Source organism: Phascolarctos cinereus, unplaced genomic scaffold (assembly GCF_003287225.1).
Source record: "Phascolarctos cinereus isolate Bilbo 61053 unplaced genomic scaffold, phaCin_HiC Scaffold_5;HRSCAF=322, whole genome shotgun sequence".
Lineage (NCBI taxonomy): Eukaryota > Metazoa > Chordata > Mammalia > Diprotodontia > Phascolarctidae > Phascolarctos > Phascolarctos cinereus.
Window position 1 is genome coordinate 317,612,912 of NW_027555958.1, and position 12,640 is coordinate 317,625,551.

A 12,640-nucleotide genomic window follows, 5' to 3' on the forward strand; every position below is an offset into this window, starting at 1 on the left:
TTGCTTTAAAGAGCTTGTAAGATAAATGAAACTAATCAGTCATCTGGAATTAGACAATGAAGCTATTATTTGTGTAGTAAACTTCTTAATAATGGTTCTTGACCATTAAAATGCCTCAAAAGCAGGAACTGTGACACCTAAAAAACACCCCACATACTTCAAAACTGTTCTTTAGTATAAATTAAATGTACAGTCTGATGTTTTCTAGCTTAAGATTTTCCTTTAGAAGTCTTTGATAGTAGGGAGAAGAAAAAAGCACAGGATTTCTAGTTAGTTACTTTTTATTCTAAAAGGTAGCATTTCAGGTTGCTTTTCAGTGCTGCCTTGAGATTTGTATTTGTTATGTGTTCCAAATCCTTATTCTTTGGACAGTGTCCTGTCCTGAGCCCCCTTCTCTTCTCCTTCTATACTGCTTCATTTGATGAGCTCATCAGCTCTCATGGATTTAATTACCATCTGTGTGCAGATGTTTCTCAAATCCACCTTGCCTGTTTCAGCCTTTCTGCTGACCTCTGATCCTGCATCTCTAATTGTCTTTCAGGCTTCTCAAACTGGATGTCTGGTAGATATCTTAAACTCAGCATATCCAAAATAGAACTTACTATCTTAGAACTTCTCACTCCTACCTTCCTTGATGGAAGGTGAAACCATCCTTCTCGTCCTCAGGCTTGCAACCTGGAAGTTATCTACTCTTCACAATATTGATTTCACTTTTGCAGCATCTCTTAAATATGTCTCCTTCTCTCCCTTGACTCTGCTACTACTTAGGTGCAGGCCCTCATCACCTCACACCAGGATTATTGCAATAACCTGTTGCTAGGTCTGCCTGCCTCATTTCTCTAGACTGCAATCCATCCTCCATTCAGCCACTAAAGTGATTTTCCTAAAGCGTGGTTCTGACCATGTCACTCCCTTACTCAGTAAAGTCCATTGGCTTCCTGTTGTCTCCAGGATAAAATACAAAATGCTCTATATTCAAAGGCCTTTATAACCTAGCCTCTTCCTACCTTATTCCCCCACACATTCTCCAGTCCAGTGTCACTGTCCTCCTAGCCATTCCACGAGCAAGACACTCTCTCTCTTGGGTGTTCTCTCTGGCTGGCCCCCATGCCTGGAATGCTCTCTCTACTTTGCTCTAATTGCTGACCTCTGTGGTTTCCTTTCAAGTCTCAATTAAATCCCACCTTCTACAGGAAGCCTTCCCTAATCCCCTCTTAATTCTAGTGTCTTCTCCACTGGGGGGGGTCAGTTGATTATTTCATATTTATCCTGTGTATAGTTTGCTTTGTATTTTTTATTTACATGTTGTTTTCCCCGTTGTACTGTAAGCTCCTTGAAGGCAGGGACTGACTTTTGCCCCTTTTTGTATCACCAGTGTTTAGCACCTTGCCTAGCACATAGTAGGTGCTTAATAAATGTTTACTGATTGATTATTTGCTGTAAACAATAGCAAATGATCCGCCTGCTTGATCTATCTTGTGCCCCTACCAAGGAATTAAAAAAGAAACATTGCCATTTATGTGAATATCTCTCCTGAGTAGGAAAAACATTGTAGTATGGTATCTGTTTTGGCCTAAAGCTATACGAGTCGTTTGAGAACAAGTACAACGACATGCATGCTTCTTTTTCTAAAATAAAATCATTGCATTAGTTCTGTGTGTTTAATTTGCTATGTGTGTGGCAAAGCAGCTAGATGGGTGGTCACTAGCATACTTTCTCCAAGGTATTGTAATTTCTGATTAAGCTTTCTTAGCCAGTTACTAGGAGCATTGAATGGTGTGTGACCATGGTGAAAATCCATTTTATCCATAGCTTTTTGCCAAAGTAAAATGTAGAAAGGCTGATATTGTCTGTTGGAGTTATTGTTTAGTTTAATTTTTTTCTTATTTTAGTTGGTTACAGGAAAACTCTAAACATCTTGTAGAAAGACATTATGAATCATCCTGTAAAGTGTGGAGTGGAAGTGAAATGATCTCTCACTTCTATAAAATGGGCATAACTGCTGCTACCTTTCCAATATTACAGGTAAGATATTTTTTGCCATTAGTGAAAGTCATCTTGTGGATACAAAGTTATTATTATGTAGTGGTTTGGCCCAGCAATGTATTCTCTGCATAGCATGCATCATTTATTTAATGCTATACTTATGTATCACCCTTCATTGAGTCAAGATCTTTTCAGTACCAAAGTGCTCCATGGAAGTTGACAAGGCACTTTAACCCCTTCAAGCCACTAGAGAACCATTTAGTACATATCTATTTAGTGACTTCTCCTGGTACCCCAACAGCCTGAAGAATTAATGAGCCTCCTAAAGGCCTAACTTACTCTTAGAGAGTGACTGACTCTGGGGAGAATTTAGCTGATCATATGTAACCAGACTACGGTGCCATTGTTGGCACTTAGCCTCGTCATTCAGCTAACAGTTCATAGTATTGTATTCAGATAGCTATTGCATGTTTCCATAAGGAATATGATTGTATTGAATTTTTTTTAAGACATTGTTTACATCCTGTTTTTCTGTTGTAGGGACATTTTACTGCTGTCCTTCAAAAAGAAGAAAAAATTATGACCATTAATGGTAAAGAGCAAATCAGAGAAATACCTGTTGTTAGTCCCTCGACTCAGATTATGCTCAAAGGACTGTTTATGGTACTGGATTATCTTTTTAGGCAGAAGAGCAGGTCAGTGGAGATCATTTCCGTTTTTCTCCTTAGAAACAAATGTATCTAATAACGTTCCGTGAGCCTTGGGTATGTCTCATAAATGCCTTAAAATTTTTTTCCTTTTCAGTTAGGAAAATTTTCATTTTCCTTTTCATTAAGTTCATATGAACTTAATAAACATCAACAAATGTAGACATTTCCTTATATGAGGAATAGAAGAGGAGGAACCTCAATGGAACTGAATTTCTACACACAGCTTATAACATTGTCCTGCTTGTTGTTGCTCCTTCTGAACGCCCTTCTGCTTTCTTCTTTGTAATTTTTAAATACTTCATTGAGTCTTCTTTCTTTTTTCCTTTTTTTAATATAAATGTCATTGCCTCCAAAGCTCTTGTTCACTAAAAAACTCTGCCCTCCCTTGTAACATATAAGTGTAGCCAGGAAAAACAAATCCATATTTTCTGTATCTGATACAACAAGACATTGATTGAATGCCTACTTTGTGCCATCCACTGTGCTAAGTGCTGGGGTTACAAATAAGAAAAAGAAAGTCTGCCCTCAAGGAGCTTACAGTCTAATAGAAGAAGACAACAACAACAACAGCAGCTCACATTTATATAACATTCCATATGTGTCAGGCACTGTGTTAAGCACTTTGCAAATATCTCATTTCATCCTCACAACAATCCTGGGAGGTAAATGCTGTTATTATCTTCATTTTATAGATGGGGAAACTGGGGCAGACAGAAATTAAATGACTTGCTCAGGGTCACACAGCTAGTAAGTATCTGAGGCTAGATTTGAACTCAGGTCTTCATGATTCTAGGCCTGACGCTTTATCTGTCGTGCCACCTAGCTGAAAGGGGGAAGGGATAGTGGCAGAGAGTAGTCAGTTCAGGGGCTTGATGAAGATGATGGTGAAGGCTGAACCAAGCAGAGGATCTGGTGACAAACGAAGAGATGCTTGGAGTGTGAGCCCTCTGTAAAGGGAAGCTGTGGAATTTGGTTTTTTGCTCCGCACTCCAGCCTTCCAGTCAGAGGGGCAGAAGCAACTGAGAAGACTGATGAGGTCTGAGTAACAAAGCTGAAACAGTTTTCACGATGGTGATGTCTGAAAACGTGTGTCTTATTCTGCACCTCTAGTCCATCATCTCTCTGCCAAAATGTTTCATCTTCATGTCTTCTGGAGTTGTGATTGGTCATTGCATTGATCAGAGTTCTTAAAACTTGCACAGTTGTTTTCCTTCTTGGTGATGTAGTCATTGTATAAATCGATTTTTTAGTTCTGGTCACTTCACTCTGTCAGTTCATAGAAATCCTCCTGGGTTTCTCTGAATCAGTCTCTTTTAAAATTTCTTATGATGAAATAATATTCCATGACATTCACATGCTATAATTTATTCAACCATTCACCAAATAATGGGTATCCACTTTATTTCTAGTTCTTTGCTACACCAAAAGTTCTGCTAGAAATATTTTGGTACAAATGGGATCCATTTCCTCTTTCTCTGATCTCTTTGTGTTGTAAGCCTAGGGTTGTTTGTTACTTGGTCAAAGCATATACACAGTTTAGTAATTTTTTGTTACTAAATTGCTAAATTTAGTTCCAAATTGCTTTCCAGAGTGGTTGGACCACCTTACAACACCATCAATGGTACAATAGTGTGCCAGTCCTTTCACAGCCCCTCCAACAGTTGTCAATTTCCTTTTTTGTCATCTTAGCCAATCTGATGCCTAATAATGTGAATAAATGGAAGAAGGCACCAAACAAAATTATGGCTTACTCAGGGTTGAGACATTTAAGAAATAAACCCATTAAGAGGAGAGTAACTGCACAAAAGCTACAAGCAGAACCTCAGAGACAAAATACAAAGACTAATAGTGGAAGAAGTGAAATAAGAGATAAAAAACGGAATTATGAATGAAATCAGAGCTCTAGGAGGAAATTTTTTTTTTTTTGGCAATTGGGGTTAAGTGACTTGCCCAGGGTCACACAGCTAGTAAGTGTCAAGTGTTTGGTCTGAGGCTGGATTTGAACTCAGGTCCTCCTGACTTCAGGGCTGGTGCTCTATCCACTGTGCCACCTAGCTGGCCCCTCTAGGGGGAAAATTGGAAAGAGATTAACTTGAAAAGGAAAATGAAAAGCCTTTACCGAGTAGTTAACCCCCCTTTTCATTTTTGATATTGGCAATTTAATTTTTTTCTGTTTTTTATCAGATTGTTTTTCCAAAGAGCTCCTAATTTAATAATCTATTTAATTTTTTTGTTTTTAATTTCTTTTATCTTTTCTTTGATTTTTCATAATTTCTGTCATAGTGTTTTAATTGGGAATATTTTTGATTTGTTGCTTTTCTAATTAAAGTTACATTATCAATTCATTGATTTTTTTTCTTTCTCTATTGTTGTTGTAAGTGTTTAGAGATATAAATTTTCCCCAAAGGACTGCATTGGCTTCATCCCAAAGTTTTGGTATATTGTCTCATTATTGTCATTTTCTTTAATTAAAAGATTTATTGTTTCTATGATTTGTTGTTTTGCGTACCAGTTCTTTAGGATTAAATTATTTGTTCTCTTGAATTTTGGATTCCTGCTCCAAATATCCTGCATTCCCCACTCCTGTTTACTCACATTTTCATTTTTAGTTCATACGTTAGGATTTTGTGCTTAGGCTATTCTCCTCTTCTCTGATACTCTTGGTTGATTTGGGCAGTCTTTGATCCTGTGCCCTGCTGTGGCTGTTACCCTGGATGGTGTGATGGACGCTAGGCCCCCATTTTGCCCCAATCCCTGGCTTTTATCTCAGTCTCATGGTGGTCCACTGCAGGATCTTGCCTTAGCCAGCATCACTTTCTTTCTCCTTGAATGATTCCCATTTGGGAGTTGGTTCTATTTCCTGCTGTGCTTCTTACAGGCCGCAGCGGGATGCCAGAAATCACATTGGTCTCGACCTCCTTCACAGTCCCCCAGCACTGGCTCTCAGGTGCTGAGTTGCCTTTCTCTTCTAGTATATCTCCCACTGCACTGAGTAGTACACAGCTTGGCGTTGTCCATCTTTACAGTTACACATGGAGGCTGGCTCTTTCCCTAGCTTCTGTCCTGATAGACCAGCATTGGAATATGACTTCTGACCCCCAGTTCACCCTGCCTTGGGATTCGCCTGTTTAGAATGCCAGAGTATTATTGTGCCTTAAGAAATGAGGATGGGGGCAGCTAGGTGGCTCAGTGGATAGAGCACCGGCCCTGGATTCAGGAGGTCCTGAGTTCAAATCTGGCCTCAGACATGTAACATTTACTAGCTGTATGACCCTGGGCAAGTCACTTAACCCCATTGCCTAGCCTAAAAAAAAAAAAAGAAATGATGAAAGATGGTTTTGGACAAAGTTGGGAAAACTTGTGTGAGCATACGAGAGTGAAGTGAGCAGAACCAGGAGAACAATTTATGCAGTAATAACAACATTGTCAATAAAAGCAACTCTGAAATATTTAAGAACTCTGATCAATGCAGTGACCAACCATAACTTCAGATCATTGATGAAGCGTGTCACCCACCTCCTGACAGAATGGTAGTAGATTCAAGGTGCAGAAAGAAATGTGTATTTTGTATTCAACATATGGGTGGATTTGTTTTCCTTTGACTATGATTATTTGTTTTGAGAATTTTTTTCTTTTTTTTTTCTCCATTGGGGGAGGAATTTGTCAGGGAGAGAACAAATGATAGTGTCATTGAAAAGAAAGAAAAGATCAATGAAGCATTTTTTAAAAAACAGAAGAGAAGAGAAAGAAGTTCAGTGGGAAACAGAAAAATAGGACAGCTTTGAAAGTAACAAGCTAAGTATACTATTAATGAAGGATTAGTAATGTTAGTGTAAGTGTCTTAGTTTATAGAGGGCTGTACTTGAAGTCAGGAAGAATTGAGTTCAAATCTTGCCTCGGATACTAGCAGTGCCACCTCAGGTAAGTCACTTAACCTTTCTCAGTCTTAGTTTTGACATATGTAAAAGTGGTAGTAATCACACTTACATCAGAGGAATGTTGTGAGATTCTGAAATAATGTGTTAGGTGCTTTGTAAACCATAAAGCACTATATAAGAGCTAGCTATTGTCATGTGCTTTTTAAAAAAGAGCTGTGTGTACTAGGGTCATGGTTTCACATATTCACTCTTCCCATTCTGTTTTGTATATAGAAATGTTCCTCTCTTTTTTTTGGTGTTTGTGAAATTCTGAATTTTTAAATTTAATTTTATTTTTAATTTATGGAATAAAGTGAGCATTTCCATTACACAGTACAACAAAAAAGATGATTGCATATGAAGCTGCAAATCTGCTATGTACAACTTGCTATTCCTTTAAAATATACAACAAAATTATTATGTAAATTTCTTTCTTTTCTCTCCTTCCACTCCACCCTAGAGATGGCCACCATTAGACACAAATATATATATAAAAATATATGTGTACAGTTACTCTGTACATACTTCTATTTATCAGTTCTTTCATGGACCTCTTTTTTTTGGCAGTCTGATGAAGCCTGTGGACCCTTAGTGTTTTTAAAAGTCAAAAGAAATGCTAGATTTTAGATAGTGATTAGTGAAAATAATGATGTATTTTATTTCCCTTCCAAGTTCAGAGACTCTCCAAAATTTATCCATGGACCTAGTTGGGGGTCTTGGGCCCTAGGTAAAGAACCCTTGGATTAGATAATTTCTGAGACCTTTCCTAATTCTAAAATTCTGTGATTCTATGATATGTGGCCAAACTTATAAACTTTTTTGTTGATAGTGGGGAAAATTATGAGATTAAGATTTTTGAATGATATACAGTATAGTATGCTAGAAAAAGTACTATATTTAGAGTAAATAGGTCTAGCAGCTCTCATCCCCATTAGCTTTGTAACCATGGAGAGTCATTTACCCTCTTTTAGTTTTCTCTTCTGTAAAATGGGAATAATAATATTTATCTGCCTAATTTATAGAGCTGTTGTGAAAAAACACTTTGCAAACTTTAAACCCCTATATGAACATGACTTATAACTGACTTTAAATGTAATTGATTGTTAAACTATATTCAGATATTGGTGACAAATATTGTAAATATTTTTTAAAAATGAACAATTTGCTTTTCATTTAGGTTTGCAGATGATTACAAAGTCGCTTTACAGCAAACTTACTCTTGGACAAGCCAGATTGATATTCCAGACAAAAATGGTTTCATTGCTTTACCTAAAAATAAGAAACATTCTAGACAAAAAATGGCAGTAAATGTACTAAACTTTTGGTGCTTGAATCCAGCTGTGGTAAGCTTGTTCTGACGTAGTGGGAAATTTTTAGCTAGTATAATTGCTCACAGAATTAGATGAAAATATTTGGCCCATTTGATCACAGTTTTGTATAACTAATATTTTTTCCTCCTTTATAGGCCTTTTCGGATATTAGTAGTAATGTACGGACGATTGTTCTGTCATCTGGTACTCTTTCACCAATGAAATCTTTTTCATCTGAACTTGGTGTGACATTTACTATCCAACTAGAGGCTAATCATGTCATTCAGAACTCACAGGTTAGTATTTTTTTTTTTTAGGTTTATAAAGTTTCTGAGACTTTTAATATAAATCAAATTCCTTGCTAACCAATTTGGGTGGCAAATGGAGAAGTTATATGAGAAGAAATTTTACATTTTAATTTAAGAATAAAAAGAATGCCAGTTATCTATATCCACATAAAGAACTGATGGACTCTGAATGTAGATTGAAGCATACTTTTTTCACTTTATTTTTTTGTGTTTTTTTTTCCTTTTGATCTGTTTCTTCTTTTACAACTGTGACTAATGTGGAAATAAGTGTTACCTAATTGCACATACATAGCCTATATCAAATTGTTTTAGGAAGAGGAGGGAGGGAGGGAGAGAAATCTGGAACTCAAAAATCTTGTAAAAGTGAATGCTAAAAATTGTTGACGTACAATTGGGAAAAAAATAAAATACTGTTAAAAATGCTAGTTCCCTTTTAGAGACAATAAAAGGTGATAAATGGTATTCCCTAAGGCAAAAACATAAAACTAGACTTCATATGAGAAAGACACATGGCCTGAAATTCTGTGTTTTAATTCTTTGTCTAAGACAGCAGCAATAGACTAGGGTTTTAAAAAAAAATCTAACAACTCCTCAAATTTTTATTTGTCATAATAAAGCTTTGGAATAAGACTTTAGCTTAGTTAAACTTTCTTATATTAAAAATTCTGTTTCAATTATTTTCTACTGAACTATCATTCTTTCAGGTATTGTTTTCATGGGAATGTTCATTCTCATAAATAATCTGTTCTCTGATTGGAACTTGGCGTCTGAGGGAAATTCCTTCATTGAGGCAGCCATGCCCTCTAGCTGGCCAGTAGTTGTTCAGCCCCTAGGGAGAAGGAAATTTCACAGCCTTGGGGACATGTTCTCCAGGGGAACATGTCTTCCCAAGTCCTCCATCCCACTCCCTCCTGCCTCACTCCCTTACCCAGTCCTTTCCCCCCCAGTACCTGATATGAAGCAAGAAAATAATGTGCCTAGGCTATTCATATTATATCCATGGGTATTTATAAATGGGGGGTCCTCAAATATATATAAACAGATGTACCTGAACTCTAGAAATACAGATACTCTAATGTAGAGCTATACTTACAAGTATATTCAGATAGATGGTAAGAACAAAACCCTATGGTGGTTACTGGAATGAGCTGAGTGACTGCGGCTTTGTGGAGCATCAGCTTTTATGTGTCTAGCATGAAAATCATTTAGGTTTAAGCTGTCCTTGAAAAGGCTTTCAAAATATTTTCATGACCATTAGATTTTCAATAAACTGCAAAATTTTCCTTGTTTCTGCTCATATTAGCTCTCAATACCATTCCTTCTTTCTGTTTCAGAAGACTGAGGCTAGGTATATGAGACTACAGTGGACTTGGAAGAGACTTAGAATGTATAGTGGTACTAATTCCTCATGACTGGTCGGCACAGATTTTCTATTGTGAGGGAAGTGGAAGTAATAGTACCTGTCATTTGGAATCATGTAGACCAGTTGTAGCAAAGCACTCGCCAAGTAATCTGGTTTCATCTAATTCTCCTGTTGTCAGGTAGACAGAATGGACAACCTCTTATTGGATATGTTATAGTGGAAAGTCTTTTTTGGGGTCTGGATTGGACTGGATCCTGGATCTCTTTGGCAGTCTGATGGAGTTCATGGACCCCTTCACAGAATAATGTTTTTAAATACATAAAATAACACGCATAGGATTGCAAAGGAAACCAGTTACGTTGAGATACATTTATTAAGATATTGAGAAAACAAGTTCATGGGCCCCAGATTAAGAACTTCTGAATTGGCTAGTCTCAGAAGGCTCTTCCAAACTAAATTTTATGATGCTATGACTCAGCCTGTGATTCATTCATTCATTATCATTTGTATGTCAGATATTTGTTGAACATCTACTATATGCAAGGTATTGCAAAGTCTTAGGCAATAAATAAAAAGTTACGTAGCTTCTGTGCTCAGGGAGGTAACATCCTTAAGATTATAAACTTTGCCTAAAGCTACACAAACTCAGAAAACTTCTGTAAGCTCAATTTCTTTTTTTAAATTAATTTATTTTGATTTATCAACAATCACTTCCATATGCTTTTGGGTTTAAAATTTTTCTCCCCCTTCCTCCTCACCACTCTCTCCAAGACAGCGCACAATCTTAAACTCAATTTCTTCCATCAGTCTAATGTGGAGCTGATAAACTCAGCATATTTTAGGTAAATTTCTTATAGAGGTACTGCTTGATTTCCTTTCGGCCCACTGATCATTTCTTAAGCTATATTAATAAGTGCTTTTACATATATTTTTTATCTATATATCTATACATATAGATGCACATACATATTTGTATCTAATGGTAGCCATCTCTAGGATTGGTGAGGGGGGAGGGAAAAAATTTACCTGATAATTTTAGAAAGAATATTTAGAAGTAATAGCAATTTGTACATAATAGATTTGCAGTTTCATGTGCAGTCATCTTTTTTTACTATGGAAATGCTTGTTTTATTCCATAAATTAAAAATAAAATTTAAAGAAGTGCTTATTTGCCTGTCTGGTTTAAGCATACTTCTAATGCTGAATTTTTCACGTGATAGGTTTGGGTTGGCACTATTGGGTCAGGCCCCAAGGGCCGTAATCTCTGTGCCACCTTCCAGCACGCAGAGACCTTTGCATTCCAGGATGAAGTTGGAGCACTTCTCTTGTCCGTATGCCAAACAGTGAGCCAAGGGATTTTGTGCTTCTTGCCATCTTACAAGGTAAGGAAATACTCGTTTGTGCTTTTGACTTTTCAGAATCATATGAAATTCTCATCTTAACTTTCTTGGGACCAGAAGCAATGAAAGTAACCAAAAATCTTTGCCAAATACACAATTTTATTGTCTGTGTTGGGAGTGGAAGGATGGGGGTATCTAGGAGGGGAGAATGGACGTCTTGTAATCGTGAAATGCTATCTGATTAAAAGCATAAGATTTTATTTGGCCTTCAGAGGTTCTACTCAGACAAGAGCACAGGCTCACAGGCAGCAGCTTTTCAGCATCTGTTTGAATAGTTTCACACTCAAAGGGAAAAAGAACAAAGTTATACTTTTGAATGGCCTAATAATTTGACTCTAATAGAGTGGTTGGGGCAGCTAGGGGGTGCGGTGGATAGAGTGCTAGTCCTAGAGTCAGGAAGACTCATCTTCCTAAGTTCAAATATGGCCTTAGACACTTATTAGCTGTGTGGCCCTGGGAAAGTCACTTTTTTTGGGGGGCAGTTGGGGTTAAGTGACTTGCCCGGGGTCACACAGCTAGTAAGTGTCAAGTGTTTGATCTGAGGCTGGATTTGAACTCAGATCCTCCTGACCTCAGGGCCGGTGCTCTATCCACTGCGCCACCTAGCCGCCCCTCTGGGCAAGTCACTTAACCTGATTTGCCTCAGTTTCCTCATCACTCTAGTACCTTTGCCAAGAAAATCCCAAATGGGGTCATGAAGAGTCCACACTGCTGAACAACACCAATAATATCACAGTGGTTATTAATTGGTTTTGTGTCGACTCCTTTTGGAGTCTGATAAAACCTATGAACCTCTCCTCAAAATAATGTTTTTAAATGCACAAAATAAAATACATAGAATTACAAAGGAAACCAATTATATTGTAATACAGTTTTCAAAATATTGAGAAAATAATTTCACAAACTGCAGAGTAAACACACCTGTAAGCTTTACCATATTGTATTTGGTTGCATCTCAAAAGGGTCAATTTCTTACTTCCTGAAAAAAGACTGAATTATACACCATGTCATTTTCTTTCTGGTAGTTTTTAGGCTTACTGTGATGTTTGGCAGTCTTTACTCAAATAGACATTTTATAATGTCCTCTCCTTCTATTTAAGGTATTAACAATATAGCCCCTATCCTGAGAGAAAGCAATATTGGTAGCATTGCTCTCCATGCAGAAAGTGCTGTCTGTTTTAACCCCCACTATTTGGAATCCCTAGCTCCATTCGTTTCAAATCAAATGCCACCTCTAAGAAGAGGCCTTTCCTGTTCCCTAATTGTTGGTGCCATCCTCTCTTCTCTGAAAATACTCTGTATTTACTTTGTAATTACTTCTGTATGTACATGTTGTTTCCATCTAGTAGACTAAGCTTCTTGAGAAGCACCTGATGCAATGCCTGACATAGGAAACGTTTAATACATGCTTGTTGAATCAAATTGAATTATATTTTAGTTGTGTTTCAAGCCTGGTTCTAGTGCAGGCAGATATAATTATTTTTTTATAACAAATTATACTTGTAAGAATAAGAACATACGTGATATTTTACATCATTTTGTAAAGATGTTTGACTTGGGATCTCTTTACAGACTATCTATAAATTTTATGGATGAGGACCACATTCAATCAATTCTAGTTGTGGATAAGGCTAGGACTGGGTTCT

At 37.1% G+C, this 12,640-nt stretch overlaps 1 protein-coding gene across 2 annotated transcripts in view; it reads left to right on the forward strand.

The window, feature by feature from the left end:
- Window positions 1-12,640, forward strand: part of BRIP1 (BRCA1 interacting DNA helicase 1) — a 233,687-nt gene that overhangs the window by 91,285 nt on the left and 129,762 nt on the right. For both annotated transcript variants that reach the window (XM_078156105.1, XM_020991818.2), the window contains exons 10-14: window positions 1,893-2,025; window positions 2,527-2,681; window positions 7,791-7,956; window positions 8,079-8,219; window positions 10,815-10,976. In XM_078156105.1, the coding sequence (XP_078012231.1) occupies window positions 1,893-2,025; window positions 2,527-2,681; window positions 7,791-7,956; window positions 8,079-8,219; window positions 10,815-10,976 (757 nt within the window). The remainder of the gene's footprint in view (window positions 1-1,892; window positions 2,026-2,526; window positions 2,682-7,790; window positions 7,957-8,078; window positions 8,220-10,814; window positions 10,977-12,640) is intronic.